The 15,980-nt window shown below is 29.9% G+C and overlaps 3 protein-coding genes across 3 annotated transcripts; all 3 read left to right on the forward strand.

Moving 5' to 3' along the window:
* Positions 1 to 2,381: 2,381 nt before the first annotated feature.
* On the forward strand, positions 2,382 to 5,902 carry LOC103493978 (probable receptor-like protein kinase At2g42960). The gene is made up of 7 exons (XM_008454969.3): positions 2,382 to 2,647; positions 3,365 to 4,021; positions 4,548 to 4,652; positions 4,818 to 4,940; positions 5,060 to 5,230; positions 5,336 to 5,465; positions 5,542 to 5,902. The coding sequence occupies exons 2-7, from the start codon at positions 3,387 to 3,389 to the stop codon at positions 5,764 to 5,766; spliced, it is 1,389 nt and encodes a 462-aa protein (XP_008453191.1). The 5' UTR covers positions 2,382 to 2,647; positions 3,365 to 3,386; the 3' UTR covers positions 5,767 to 5,902.
* Positions 5,903 to 10,202: 4,300 nt separating this feature from the next.
* On the forward strand, positions 10,203 to 11,077 carry LOC127149591 (putative invertase inhibitor). Its single transcript, XM_051085363.1, has 2 exons — positions 10,203 to 10,378; positions 10,780 to 11,077. Exons 1-2 carry the CDS (start codon positions 10,203 to 10,205, stop codon positions 11,075 to 11,077), a joined length of 474 nt encoding a protein of 157 aa, XP_050941320.1.
* A 3,834-nt stretch (positions 11,078 to 14,911) lies between these two features.
* Positions 14,912 to 15,385, forward strand: LOC103499305 (putative invertase inhibitor). Its single transcript, XM_008462287.1, has one exon. It carries the CDS (start codon positions 14,912 to 14,914, stop codon positions 15,383 to 15,385), a length of 474 nt encoding a protein of 157 aa, XP_008460509.1.
* Positions 15,386 to 15,980: the final 595 nt, after the last annotated feature.

The raw sequence follows: 15,980 nt of genomic DNA on the forward strand, positions 1-15,980 counted from the left end.
AAAATAATAATTGCAAGATCTAATGTGTATACAAATTCAAGATATTTGGTATTAAGTACTAGGTGAGCTTCAGGGTGGATCACGAATTGCCTATATCATATCTAATGGATTGTAATTCAACTAGGTAAGACTAAATACTACCGATGAATTATTAATATACGTAACTCTATCAGGTATGACCACCAAATGTCTTAGTCCAAACTTGAAATAGTGTTCGAGGATGTTATCTATCCTATAGGCTAGCAACTCATTATGGCCACACATAGAAATTAGAATTGTAGTTGCTTTATTGAGACTATTGTGATTGACCACAACCATGCCAAAGTTCAAGCTATTATTCCTTCCATTTCTTCTGCTTCATTAGTTTTATTGTCTTCAAGAAATTTCCTTTTTGTTTGTGTGAATGAGTAGTGTTTTCCTTGTCATCCTTTTATTCTTTCTACAACAATAATTACAGAAGCGACATTTAGTATATTTTGTCGACACAAAATTCTTGTCTAACATAAGGTTGAAAACTATTGGACAATTCAATTCTTCGAAGCTTTAAATATATTTGATCAAAAAATATATATATTTAGTTGATACCACATCGATGCCTACTATTCTTGCTTTGTAAGTAATCTTCTGTCACAATATCCATTGCCACGTCTAATGTTGCCATCTCACCTTCGACTAAGCCGACATGCACTTAATCAACTAGCTAGCTGTTCATCCAAAACCGTGCCACAACATCATAATGAACTCCAAACCACCCCTTTCTTTACTACCTAAATTAATGCATTCTCAAAAATTACATTATTGAGACATCACTTCAATCAATAACTTCTTCCAAGCATACATAATCAATGTTAAGTCTAGTCAATGTTGTTACATCTATTTGAACGTAATAGTACAAACCTTTATCTTGTTGTAAACCTTCACCAACTTGCATTATTGTAGAACATAACCACAATTAACCAAAAGAATCCTCATTGAAATTATTTTGGTGGAAGCAATAATAACCAAATTCAATTACTGTCCTTTTCAAATGGTTGCATGAATATATATATGAATGATTTAAATTGAAAAATAAGGCATTTCTTTGAGGACACAATTAGACATCTACCAACCATATCTGTTGGTTGATTTTAAGTATTAACCACTAACACTTCTGGATTAGCAAATAGCACCACCTAACTAAAAGCTTTACTATTAATTAATTAATTAATTAATTAATTAATTAATTAATTCAAATCCAAATTTTCATTTTTAATCAAATAATTATTATTCAACTTAATAAGTATCTTAAGTTTCTTCCATATATTGACCCAAATGAATAATGATAAATAAATTGAACGTAATGGATACAAGGTCTAGAATGTCCTGTTGGTGGAGATTATCGATATCTTAATTTTATGAAAATATTGACGTGTTGATGAATACTCCTAACAAAATTATCAAAAGAAAACAAATTAAAATATGTAAATGATTAAAGAAATAAGTTCACGTGTTTATTATTTATATCGTAGTTTTGCTACAAATGCCTTCATTTGAAGGCTTCGAGATCCTACACGATGAAGTTGAAAAATTGTTATTGATAGTCCTTAAAGTTTATCTAAAATGTCAATTTAGTTTAAGTTTTCGACATTAACTTATGAGACCAACCATATGCTTGGATGCACCATCCATTGGACGACTTCTCAAGTATTATTTAGAAACTTTCTTTTCACTTAAAAAAACACATTTTTAAACATTTGATGACATTCCATGTAGACCCTTTATTCTTAACAAGTATCTATATATTTGACGATCATACAACTCCAAAATGAGAGAGCACTAAACATATATTATTGTGTGGTCAGACAGTGGAGATTATTAAGTAGCAAAATTAGCCTTTTAATGTAGATTATTAATGGATCTAATTACCACCATATACTTATGTTGCTTTTATATGGTCCATAACATCATTATTATTACTTCTTTTACAAAGTAATGAGTTTAATTAAGGAAAAATAAAAGTCAAAAGTGAGGCAGTTACCACCTAAAGTATATCTACACCTAGTGAGCAAATTAATTAGGAGCATACACCTAGATTTCTAGGTAATGATCTTTAACTTAATCGTAACTATGTTGTGACCTTTCTAAAGATCGAAAGTTCAAATTACATAATAGAATTTTAGTCAAAATGAGCTTATCTCAATTATAATTGATATCATTTTCATCTCTAGAGATCGAAGGTTCAATGTCATTGCTATGTACTAAAAAAGAAAAGTAGATATCTAGCTTTACGACATTAATCATTCCTTTCAAAATGGAAAGGCCGATGAGAAGTCATTATCACTACAATCAAAGTGAATCCTATGAAGAACTTTAGCCAAAATTTTCTTCTTACCCCTTCTTCTTGATTTATTTTTTTGACTCTTCAAATGCCTTAAAAAACGAATTATGATGAAAATTTCTTCACACTTTCTTCTTCTTCTTCTTCTTATTAGAGCTATCTCTAAGTACTGTTGTTGATCTCTGTTGCAATATCCAGTGATGTCTTCTTCACAAGTTCTTTTCGTGGTTCATACAGACCATGACTGCTTCTATGGCTTTAGAGGATTCTTGGCTGTGGCAAAGGGATTTCACACGTTGGCCTTGTAATCAACTACAACAAGCTCTCCAAGTAAGTGGATAAATCAACTTGGTTCTTCAGAGAGGAAAAAAAAACTTCTTTTTTTCTTTTTATTTTTTTTTTTATTTTTTTTTATTTTTTAAATTTTTATCTTGTTTCTTTCATTCATAAATTCATACGATCCTTGAGTCGAGGGCAAGAATAAAATTTGACTTGGTAATGCTTTATGTACTTTATATATTCTTTTTGACCTACGTCAAATTAATTAAACTAGTTATGTTGACTCTATGTCCCTTCTTCCTTCTGCCCTTAGTTGTAAATTTATTAAATTTTGGCTAAATCATACAAAATATTTATATTATTTATAGAGTGAAGTATTATACTTGACTTTTTATGAACATTTCAAACCCATCCTTAAAATCTTTAAAAATTCGTACAAAAATTGAGATTTGAAATAGTGTGGCGATAGAAACTTCTATTTTAAGCTATTGTGATATTATTTTAGGTTCTTTGAAACTAAGAAATTTCTACTCTACAATAATTTTGGAATGTTTATGAACAGTAAAAAATAATATTGCAACTTTTAAAAAGGTAAATTAGAAATATGCTTGAAACAAACCACAAAATTTAGACGTAATTTTTTATTTAGACTTAATTTTTTTTCGTTTAATCATGACATGCTAGAATAAGTACTTGACTGGTAGTTTTACTCGTACATATTTCAAACAAACATAAAGGACTAAGAAATTATTTCTCCACATTTGACAGGAATACAGAAGAAAACAAAGGCATGGCCACCAATGATCTAAACAAAGAGCTCTCAAAGAAAACAAACATATTTGGTCTAAAAGTATGGGAAGTCGTTGGAATTGGAGTTGGCGTTTTTATAATCTCAATCCTCTGTATTCTCTCACTTTGTTTAACCTCATTCAACAAGAAATCAAAAAAATCATCACCACCCAAATTTCCTCTTACTCAAATCCCATCTCATTCAAAGGACATAAAGGCAATTCATATAACAACGACTACTGATCACAAAAAGCCAACAACAACCCAAACGGGAAAATTTGAAACCAATAATAATAATTACAGTGGTGAATCAGGATCATTGTTTCATCCATTGAGTTATGGCTATGGATCACAATCAGGAGATGAAGGCAGCTCGGGAACTGTCACAACAACAACGATGTACCGACGTTCGACGTCGCCTACGACAACGACAATGACGGCTCCTTCGCCGTTGTCAGGTATGCCGGAGATGTCGCAATTGAGGTGGGGGTACTGGTTTACTTTGAGAGAGCTGGATTTGGCTACTAATTTGTTCTCAGAAGAGAATTTGATTGGAGAAGGAGGGTATGGAGTTGTGTTTAGAGGAAGGTTGTTGAATGGGACACCAGTGGCAGTTAAGAAGATTTTTAATGGACAGTAAGTTGTTTTTAAAATAATGATAATGTGACAAACAGTAAATATGATTATGCATAGTGTCATAGTACTACTAATTTTTTTGGAAAATTTTCTAGTAGTATGATAGTACCTACCTTCATATGCTCTTTCATGATTTGACACCCCATCAAATTATATATTCATTGCAGAATTTTTTTTATAAGAATGATAACGTGACATGTGACAGGTAATAAGTAGAAGTATACATCATATCGTAGTACTAGTAATTTTTTTAAAGAAACTTCTATTATTACGACAGTATCTACTATTCTTATTCATGATTTGACACGTTATTGATTGATATACAATTTATTATTTATTTATTTTGTAGACTCTATTGATTTCTTTCACTTTTGGTTTTATTGACAATTCTTTAAAAATGTTGTTATGTTTTAAAAGTCCTACCAACTGCAATTACCATATGACGACAATCAATGAGTAAAGATGTACGTAGTACTAGAATTTTTCTCAATTTTGAAAGGTAAATTTGACGTTTTCTTTTTCGTAGAGGCCAAGCAGAGAAAGAATTTAGAGCGGAAGTTGAGGCAATTGGGCATGTAAGACATAAGAATCTTGTTCGTCTTTTGGGATATTGCATCGAAGGGACTCATAGGTATCAAACACCTCTCTATATCTCTTACCTAACCATTAGTTCTAGAAAACGAAAAAAGAATTGGGTGCACTAACCTAAAAATAAATGTTAGTTATCAAAAGATCTGCGATCTGAAATAATTATAGACGGTACAATGCTTTTATACTTTTGTTCCACACTTTTTAGGATGTTGGTGTATGAGTACATAAACAATGGAAGCTTAGAGCTATGGCTACATGAAGGAATGGGAGAGAATACATATCTTACATGGGAGGCTAGAATGAAGATCATGTTGGGGACAGCCAAAGGGTTAGTAAAATCAAGTTCAATTTAATTTGAAGTTTTTAAGGACATAATGTACATCTTTCTTTGGGTTTTGTTTTAAACAACCTATATGATTATTAATTATTTTTGTCATGTCACAAAAGAATTGCATACTTACATGAAGCCATTGAGCCAAAGGTGGTGCATAGAGACATAAAGGCTAGCAACATACTAATAGATGAAAATTTCAATGCCAAAGTATCAGATTTTGGGTTAGCAAAGTTGATGGATGCTAACAAAACTCATGTCACAACAAGAGTTATGGGCACATTTGGGTATAATTCTTCTTCTATATATATTTTATTCTCTTTTAGATGATCTATATGTTACATATATATTTTTATATTGTTGTATGGCTTGGATCTATATATATACTATAGTTACGTGGCTCCTGAGTATGCATACACCGGACTTCTAAATGAGAAGAGCGATGTGTATAGCTTTGGAGTTGTGTTGGTAGAAACAATCACAGGAAGAGATCCAGTAGACTATGGACGTCCACCCAAACAGGTAGGTTAGATATATTAGAATATATTTTTTAAAGTGCAGGAAATAAAATAAAAGAAAGAGGATTATTATTTTGTAGGTGAACGTGGTGGATTGGTTAAAGATGATGATTGGAAGTAGGAGATGTGAAGAAGTGGTAGACCCAAAAATAATAGGAGTTGGAGGAAGGCCATCGACAAGAGGGTTGAAAAGAGTTCTATTGGTTGCATTGAGATGTGTTGATCCTGATTTTGACAAGAGGCCAAAAATGGGCCAAGTTGTTCGAATGCTTGAGTCTCAAGATCATCATCATCATTCATTATAATTCTCAACTTCGTTCTTTTTATGTATAGGATATATATTTGATTCATATTCACATTATTATTGGTTATAAAATATATATTATTTGTGTACTTTTTTAACTATTTCGATCCTAAAATGGATGGTGATTAATTGTGATATATATATATATATATATAGTTATAAAAACGAAAAACTAATATCGATGAAAATGGCTATATTGACACGATGTTTATCAATAAAAATAGATTTTAGTTAGTAAATTTTGGAGGCGAGTAAAAGAACTTTGTAGGGAAATTGCATGAATACCAAATTTTTAGAAATGTTTGGATATATACATATGATTCTCTTAAAAAGTAAATCTTTTTGAATATGAATTTTTTAGGTATGTTGTGCACTTTTTCTTTTTTTAACCCATTTAATTTTGTTAACAATATGGAATCAATCATATGATATGTTATTTTGATTGTTTAAGATTAATCTCTACATTTTCAATTTATGCTATTTGATTTGCTCATCGGGTATTTTTTTCAATGTTTTTTTTTACTATGTTATCATTTTCTTTTTAATTTTTTCTTATCATTTGTGTGTTTTTCTTTAAACTTTTGTATGGAATGGAAATTTAGATTTAGATTGAGTAATTTTTTTCAATGAAAAATGTCTCTTTTCCTAGGGAAATGTAATTACAAATATCTTAGAAATAGATTTTTATTTCTAAAAATAATTAGCTTTTATTTTTCTTAATAAAAATGCAAATATTATTTTTAGTTTGATTACCATCAACGATTTTATACCAAAATAATCAAAATTTCAATTCAAAAATTTTCTTAATAAATAAATAAATAAATGATTATCAAGCATAACTCATATTTTAACGGGGTCTTTTAAAAAATATACAACAAAATATTTACACTGTATAGAACAATTCAAAAAATGGAAAAGCCTAGAGGTCCTCTGTATAAAATACCAAAAATGTCCCGTCAACTACGTGGTCAACAACGCACGCATAATATATTTGCAATCGTTTAGATTTTATTGTTTGATACGCGATCGTTCACATATGGCTACAATTTAGTTATTGTTTGGTACGCGATCGTTTACATATGACTACAATTTATCTTTTCAATTCTATCGTTTAATTTGGTTACACGATTCGTTTAGATTTGATCATTTAGATTTGGGGATCCAAATCTAAACGGTTTTTTTTTTTCAAAATTCAGTACACGGTTTTTTTTAATTCTTTTGCTCCACGATCGTTTACTTTTAGTTACTCCAATCTAAATGATTTTTTTTCAAGATTGTTTATACACGATCTTTTATTTTTTTCTACCCGATCGTTTACATTTCACTACTCCAATCTAAATGATTTTTTTCAAGATTCTTTATACACGATCTTTTATTTTTTTTTACACAATCGTTTATTTTTTTACACAATTGTTTACATTTGGCTACTCCATCTAAATGATTTTTTTTCGAAATTCTTTATACACGATCTTTTAAATTTTGCTAATTTTTGTATATATTTGTTTAGATTTGGTTACCCAAATTTAAACGACATAAAAAAAAGAGGAAAAGAAGATGGAAAGAAATCACAGCGAAAAAAAGAGGAAAAGAAGAAATATGATAGAAAGATTAAACGAAGTAAAAAAAGAACCAGAAAAGAAAAAAGACAATGGAAAGAAATCGCAGCAAAAAAAAAAAAAAGAAGAGGAAAAGAAGAAATACGATGGAAAGAAATCGTAGGAGGAAGATGATGAAAGAAATCGCGAAGAAGAGAAAAAGATGGAAGGACAAACCTGAAATATTTAAAAAATGACTAATTTTATGAGTTTTGTTATATTGACTGTAAATAGTTTAGTATTTTGTTATATTTATGAAAGTTTCCCTATTTTATTTATGCACGTACAATTTATTTTTAAACATTAAGAAACACGCAGGAAGAAATTGTTAGAGTTATTTAATGAAAGAAAGAATAAAAATTTCTAAAATAAAATTTGTTTACATGCATATTTAGGTAAAAATTAGGGGTCTTTTAAAAAATATAAAAAAACGGCAAAGTATTTACATTGTATAGAACAATTTCGAAAATGGAAAAAGCTTAGAGGCTCACCGTGTAAAATATCAAAAATGACCCGTCAATAATGCACGTAATATATTTGGTAACGTAATTAATTGGGTACACGATCGTTTAAATTTGTCTACGCGATCGTTTAGATTTGAGGTTCCAAATCTAAAAAAAAATTTCAAAATTTTGGTATACGATCGTTTAGATTTGGCTACATGATAGTTTAGATTTGGGGTTCCAAATCTAATTTTTTTTTTCTAAAGTTTGGTATACGATTATTTAGATTGGCTACACGATCGTTTACATTTGAGAACACGATCGTTTAGATTTGAGGTTCCAAATTTAATTTTTTTTTTCAAAATTTGGTATACTATCGTTTAGATTTGGTTACACGATCGTTTAGATCTGCCTACCCCAAATCTAAACGATTTTTTCTTTCAAAATTTGGTATACACAATTTTTTTTAATATTCTTTATAGACGATCTTTTAGTTTTGGTTACTCTAATTTTTAAGATTCTTTATACACCATCTGCGTAAAAAAGAAAAGAAGAAAGACAAAATTTTTCAATATTCTTTATACACAATCTTTTAGTTTTGGTTACTCTAATTTAAATGTCTAACCAATCTTTTTAAGATTCTTTATACACCATCTGTTTAAAAAAGAAAAGAAGAAATAAGACGATACAATGCATAGTGAATGAAAAAAAAAGAAAAAGAAAAAGAAGAAACATGGTGTAAGTCGAGCTTCCTTATAATGTATCATAAACATCATAAACATACCAGTCATCATCGTCAATCATAATATCAGTCATCATCATCTATAGCATCGCATTATGCATCTTAGCTACCGTCAACGCATAATCGTAAATACATGCAGTCTTTTAAATTCAGTTCGAAGGTCCAATAGTAGAATCTCTTACCTGGAGATTAGCTAAAAATATTTCTTTGCTGACAGTAATTTCCTAATTAAAGTAGATCCTAAACAATAAGGGAAAATCAATAACTTAATTAGTTAAAGTTACCAATGGCTAGTATCTAAAATTTCCTAATTTAACTATCCAAAATTTAAGGTTGAAACCAATTCAACATGTGCTGTAAGCCGAGCTTCCTTCATCCACGCGCCTTCTATTCCTTCAACCGAGCCACACGCGTGCCCTTCTCCTCCTGCAGCCGAGCTGAAACAATATAGGAATATAGGAATGACGATTTGAACTTTATGATATATTGTATGATAAAGGTTATACAAACATATTTTACGTAGAATTTGAGTTAATATAATTTAGAGAGGGTTGTAAGAGTCAAATTTAATATGCTAGCTAACCGAGGCGAGCTTAGTTCAACTGTAATTCTTGTGATCTTCTATCCTAGTGGTGGGAGGTTCAAATCCCCCACCCTTAGTTATTGTATAAAAAGAAAAGCTATATTTAATAAATTTACGTTTTCTAAATCCTAATCCTTGAAGAACATAAATGTACAATTGTATTTTAGAAACCAAACTTGATCATAGGTTTACAGATCGTAGGCTTAATTCCTTCCTACCACATTTTGCATGTGTAATAATGCTTCTGAAGAAAATACTATACCATTTCAAAATTATACTTGTTCGTTCAACTCCCACTCCATAATTAGTGAATTCATCAAAAGCAGTAAATTAAAAATTTGAAATCCATATTTCATCTCACACAACATATAGAAAAATTTAAAATTCTTAAACAAGTGAATACCAAAAAAGAAAAAGAAAAAGAAAAAGAGTTTCATGGTTATCATATATGAATTAAAAGTTTGTGTCAAAGAAATACAATTTCACGATTGGAAGGTAATTAATTAAGAAAAATGTAAGGAAATGGATGGAAAGATGTGAGAGTGTTATGGAATAAAATAAGCAATTTGAACCATTTAATTTATACAACAATCATTTTAATTAATATAATAATTATTTTTAGTTCAAACTTATATAGCAATTTGAAAGTTGTTATCATATATTAGAATACGAAGCATCTAATGACGACATATTTAATTTGTAATTTTAGTTATTATATTTCAATTATTAGATCCATTGTTTTGTGCTTAATTATTCTCTAAATCGTGACATTCAAAATAAATATTTTACTTGAGGTTCTTCTTTTTTAGTATAAATAAATCCAACTTACCTTATAAATGTCAATTCAAACATACTATAGTAGATAAGTCATCAATTATCATTATCAATGTTGATTGTTTGATTCTCTCTCCATTGAACAATCCAAAATTTGGTATATCAAGGCAATGGAAGGGAATAGATGGAAAGAATTGAGGTTGTAATTGAATAACATGAGCAAATTAAACCAATAACAAATACAACCCTATAAATTCCACTCTCATTTTTACTTTCGTTCTCATCACTTCTAAATTGACTATGGCAGCTGATAGTGTAACTGAAGCTAGAATCGACACATTATGCCATCAAATAGAAGAATTTGGGTTTTGCAGTCAAACCTTCCATCAGAATTTGAAAGGTGGTTCTGCAGACTATGTAGGGCTAATTCAAATAGCAACCAATCAAGCCTATAGCAATGTAACCAATACACTTGGGTGTGTTATTTTTTAAAGAGAGAAATCTATTGAAATCTAAACACGTACTTAGTTGTCAAGCCAGAGAGTGTGTGTCTGGAAGTGCATGCTTTTTTCTCACAGACAAAATCAATTTGAGATTTTTTTTCTATTAATATTACTATTTTAAAAGCTTATTCACTAATATTATATAATAATTAATTTTGTAACATGTTATTAAAACACGGTTGTTTTGGTTATCACCCCTTGAAGATAAGGAGAAAGGACGTTTTACTCACACCCTCTCTTAGAGATGAAAAAATAAAATATATTTTCAAAAAACTTGCTAATGCCCTCTAGCCTACTAATGAATTAAGTTGATTATTTGTTTTGATGATCTCAATGTCTAATTCGTTTTTTCGTAAATGAATATTGTTAAAAAGATACATTGAACAACTTTTGAGAAGCACAACCGATCCAGCACTGAAGAACGATTTGATAGTATGTGAAAATGCATTTAAGATAGTAAAGCAAGCATTTGGTGAAGCACTTAAGTTGTTTTCACAAAGAGATTATAGAGGAATGTTGAGTGCTGAAAGACCTACACCAAGAGCACAAGCAAGCTGTGATGTAATTTTTAGTACACCACCAGCAAGACATAGCCCAACAATGGATGAAAGGAATAGGGAGATGAGAATTTTGATTGCCATGGCTATAACATCTGGCTCTAACATTCACTGATCTTAAATTTGTAATAGAGTTTATGTTTGTTCAGGACGTTTCTACCATGTAATAATTCATTTGATCGATGATCATTTGAGATTACAGTTTAATAAAGATTATCATCGGTTGATTATCAAAAATGAAAATGGAGTTTACATATATTGTCGAATTGTTATCATTGTTTCTCTACTTAACTATCTTATATATGTTGACTTAGTGCCAAAAAAACTATGGTCATGACCCATGAGTTTACATATAAAGAATTACGAGCAAATGTATGTATTCAAATATGTTTTGATAGCCACCTTGTTTTATTGAAAGTTTTTTTAAGTACGTACATCCGGGGTGGGGATATGAACCCGATACCTTTGGTTTTTCGATACATGCAGGTGTTAGTTGAAGGTAACCTTACCGATAGTATTTCGCTTAATTTAACGTGATAGGATGAGATGATAATAATGAATTCAACATTAAAAATTTAAAATAAATGTTAGGAAACGTGTGGACAATGTACAATTTGAGAAGGTTTATTTAATCATATCAAATAATAATTGATATTTTAAGCTAATTAGCCGAAATAATATAATTGCACATTTTTTATTTGATAATTACATTTGATATTATTTTTAATTAAGGAAAGTGATTTGTGGAGAAACTTTTTTAAAGAATTACAAATATAAAAAAATTTAGACAACCACAAGCAATAGCCTATATATCACCGGTGTACTCCAAAGAGTTGGATCAAAATGATGCTATATCTACAAACTTATTTTGCATTTTTTTAATAATGAGAGTTTATACTTTTTATTTTTAAAAATGATTTTTAACTATTAAACCTTTACACCAAAGTTTAAATAAATGTGTTAAGGCAAGTATCAATTTATATCTTGAACTTTCCATATATTGTATCAATTTAAACTCTAAACTTTTATAAATAAATAAATTTAAAACCTTGACTTTTGTAAGTTTATCTCCAAATAAAATATAATGGAAAGTTTAAATGGATTCAATTGTGAAAGTTAGAGTTTAAATTAGTACACTGCTTGATATGAAAACCCCAACAATTGGAATTAGAAACGCCCTTTTGGGATGCAACCTCCAATTCCCAATCCCTAAAATTAAACCCCAAAATCAATATGGTTTCAATGCTAAGGATTGTGTTAAACACAGATTGCCTTAGATCAAATATCTTAGACAAGAACAAATTTTTCACCCATGATATTCGAACAATCCACAAGATAGAATGATCATTCCCACTTGAATGTTCTTTTGCATGCAATTGAACACATGAACCGAAAAATTCAAGAAACTCTCTTGGCTAAATCATTGTTTTGAGTTTCGTTCTCTTTTACAATCAAAAGATCCAACTTAACTTATAATTAAACAATGTCATAATTTGAATACAACTCATTAGCGAATTCTTTATCAATTACCATTTCAAATGTCGATGGTTCAATTATTGATCTTTCACATTGAACTAAAAAATAGAAGATATTTGAAAAAAATGGAAGGAAGTAGATGGTAAGAAGTGAAGGTGTAATTGAACAACACAACATGAGTTAACCAATAACAAAGATGCAGTTCCTATAAATTCCACTCATATTTAATTTCCTTTTTCACTTAGCGAAATTCAAATATGACTTCTTTAACATGTTTTTTGTCTTCTCAATCGTGGCTTACCTTATTCATTATTTTCATTGTTTTCAATCGACTATGGCAGTTGATAGTGAAACTGAAGATAAAATCAATAGAAAATGTCGTACGTTGACATGGAGGAACTTGCATTTTACAGCCAATCCATCCATCAAAATTTGAAAGGCATGTGGTTCAACAGACTATATAGAACTAGCTGAAATAGTGAAGTATTGATCTTAGCCAACATGAAAGAAACTAGTACAGTTGGATACATTAAACAACAATTAAGAAGCGTAAGCGATCCAATAACGAAGAACACATTAATAGCATGCGAAAAAGCATATAAGATTGTGAAGGATGCATTTGGAGAAGGGATAAAGGGTCTCTCATAAAGAGAGAGGACTTTTGAATGATGAGAGGATAGCATATAGAGCACAAGCAAGTTGTAGTTAAATATTCAACACTATACACCACCACCCAAACAGAACCCACTTCTTAAAATTTATAGGGAGACGAGGATTCTCATTTCTATCTATGGCCATAGTATATCTGGTACTAACATTTTATTTTATTTTTTTTCTTATTTTTTACAATGATTTACAACTTTCTTAAGTACACATTGATTAAATGCTTAGCAAATTTCTAAAAAGAATTCTTTTTTTCTTAGAGTCTAGTATCATCTAATGTGAATTGGTAGATTACAAATAAAATGTGATTTTTTTTTTTCTTTTCATCTATGAATTCCAAAATTAGAAAAATGTGAATTTTGTTTTTAGAAATTGTGCTGTTAAGAAGTGTAAGTGATTCAACATTGAAGAATGCATTAATAGTATGTGAAAATGCATATAAGGTAGTGAATTTTGGAGAAGGGATACAGTCGTTTGCACAAAGAGATTATAAAGAAATGTTGGTTGAGAGGATAGCACCAAGAGCACAAGCAAGTTGTGATATTGGTTATTAACAAATAAAAAGTTCTAACTAATTAATTATTTCTCGCCTAAAAGTGCTACACTCCTTTAGAAAATACAACAAAAAAACAAAGCCAACTGAAAGTTGGATATTTCCTATATACTTATCCATCTCTCTTTTGGAGCAAATTAATTTAGGATAATCAACAACCCTATGCTTTCAACTTTCAAGATCTAATTCATAATATTTTACATTAATGTTTTGAAATGGATTTCCTTAAATTTAAACAATATACGAATGAGGATTTGAACTTATGATATTATATATCGTAAAGAGTTATAATGACGTATATTTAACATAGAACTTGAGTTAATATAATTTAGAGAGTTGTAAGAATCAAATGAAACTTATATTTAATGGTCAAAGCGAGTTTATAAGTCAACAGTAATCGAAAATTGAAATGAGTATCCATCTTAGAGGTGGAAGGTTTTAATCCCCCAACTCCCTATGTTTGTACTAAAAAAGCTTATATTTAATAAATTTAAGCTTTTCTATATCCTAACCCCATGAGACCATATATATAATTGATTTTAAAAACCTACCTTCATCATAGGTTTATAAATTGTAGGCTTAATTCCTTCGTCGCAAATTTTGGGTGTATAATGTTTTTGCAGAAAATGTTAATGTTTTTTAAGATGCTTGAACAACAGTCATTCATCTTAATTACCATTTTAAAATTATAGTTGTTCATCGAATTCTCATTCCACAATTGTTGAATTGAAAGCAAAATTTAGTTTTTGAAATTCATATTTCATTTCACACATGCACAAGGAAAAAACTTAAATTCTTAAACTTGCGAGGACAAAAAAAGAAAAATTTTTGTGCTTATATCATATATGAAAAATGGCTATGGATTAATTACCTTCTCAAGAAAATCCAACTAATTTAGAAAGGTATTTAAGGAAAGTGAAAGGAAATGGATTGAGAGATATGGAGGACTATTACCGAATAAAACGATTAGCCTAACCATTACTAGACACTATTCAATGAATAGGATTTTACCTTAATGTCTAAAAAACAATCATTTTAATTATATTTATTTGAGGAAAATGGAAGGAAATAGATGGAAAGAAGTGGGTGTGTAATTGAATAACAGGAAGTGACAAATAACAAAAGATACTCCTATAAATTCCACACTCGTCTTTCCTTTTGCTTTGCCAAAATTCAAATATGACTTCTTCAACATGTATTTTGTCTTCTCAATTGTGGCTTACCTTATTTATTGTTCTCATTGTTTCTCGATTGACTATGGCAGCTGATAGCGAAACAGAAGATAGAATCAATAGAATATGTCGTCAAATGGAGGAATTTGCATTTTGCAGCCAAACCTTCCATCAGAGCTTGAAAGGTGGTTCTGCAGACTATATAGGACTAACTGGAATAGCAAACAATCAAGCCTACACAAAAGCAACTAGTACATTTGGGTATGTTGAAGAGCTGTTAAGAAGTGTAAGTGATCCAACATTGAAGAATGCATTAATAGTATGTGAAAATGCATATAAGGTAGTGAAGGATGCGTTTGGAGAAGGGATACAGTCGTTTGTACAAAGAGATTATAAAGGAATGTTGAATGCCGAGAGGATAGCACCAAGAGCACAAGCAAGTTGTACCTCGATATTTAGCACTACACCACCACCCAAACAAAATCCACTTTCTCAGATTAATAGGGAGATGAGAATTCTCATTGCTATGGCTATAGTATCTGGCTCTAGCATTGGTTGATCTGGAATTCATAAAAACCTATGTTTTTTTAGGAGAGTTTTATGATGTAATAATCCATTTGATGATCATTTGCGATCACACAATAATAAAGATCATCGGTTTATTACCAAAACTAAAAATGGAATCTATATTATTGTTCAATTGTTATCATTGTTTCTCTACTTAACTATCTTTGGTTGACTTAGTGCTATAAAATTGTTGTGAGTTTACTAAAGAATTTTGAGCTTATGTGTTCAAGTTTATTGATGGCCACCCATACGTAGAATTTAATGCCATATATGAGTTTTCTAGACATCTCGGTACACATATGTTGTTGGATATAATCCGACAAGTTTGCTCAACAAATTAAAGAGTTTCTCCATGCATAAAACAGGTGCATTTATCTATAGCTTATGCTCGGTTACATGACCATATTTTGGTGGTTATCTTATTTGACATTCTTGAATTGCTTTGGGATATATTTTCATAATACCATTTTTAAATATATAAATATGTGTGTATATATATACATAAACTTTTGTTATTTTTTCTAGTACAAACGTTAAAAGGGGAAAATAGCTAAGGGCATTCAAATGTCAACTTCCAGCCAAAATAC

The sequence above is a fragment of the Cucumis melo genome, chromosome 5, assembly GCF_025177605.1.
Source record: "Cucumis melo cultivar AY chromosome 5, USDA_Cmelo_AY_1.0, whole genome shotgun sequence".
Classification (NCBI taxonomy): Eukaryota; Viridiplantae; Streptophyta; class Magnoliopsida; order Cucurbitales; family Cucurbitaceae; genus Cucumis; species Cucumis melo.

What these genes read in the sequence shown, in the direction of transcription:
- LOC103493978 (XM_008454969.3), top strand. Translation starts at nt 3,387, where the DNA reads ATGGCCACCAATGATCTAAACAAAGAGCTCTCAAAGAAAACAAACATA. An exon ending in AAGAAGATTTTTAATGGACA is followed by an intron (nt 4,022 to 4,547) that starts GTAAGTTGTTTT and finishes TCTTTTTCGTAG; the next exon opens with AGGCCAAGCAGAGAAAGAAT. An exon ending in ATGTTGGGGACAGCCAAAGG is followed by an intron (nt 4,941 to 5,059) that starts GTTAGTAAAATC and finishes ATGTCACAAAAG; the next exon opens with AATTGCATACTTACATGAAG.
- LOC127149591 (XM_051085363.1), top strand. Translation starts at nt 10,203, where the DNA reads ATGGCAGCTGATAGTGTAACTGAAGCTAGAATCGACACATTATGCCAT. An exon ending in AATGTAACCAATACACTTGG is followed by an intron (nt 10,379 to 10,779) that starts GTGTGTTATTTT and finishes ATTGTTAAAAAG; the next exon opens with ATACATTGAACAACTTTTGA.
- LOC103499305 (XM_008462287.1), top strand. Translation starts at nt 14,912, where the DNA reads ATGGCAGCTGATAGCGAAACAGAAGATAGAATCAATAGAATATGTCGT.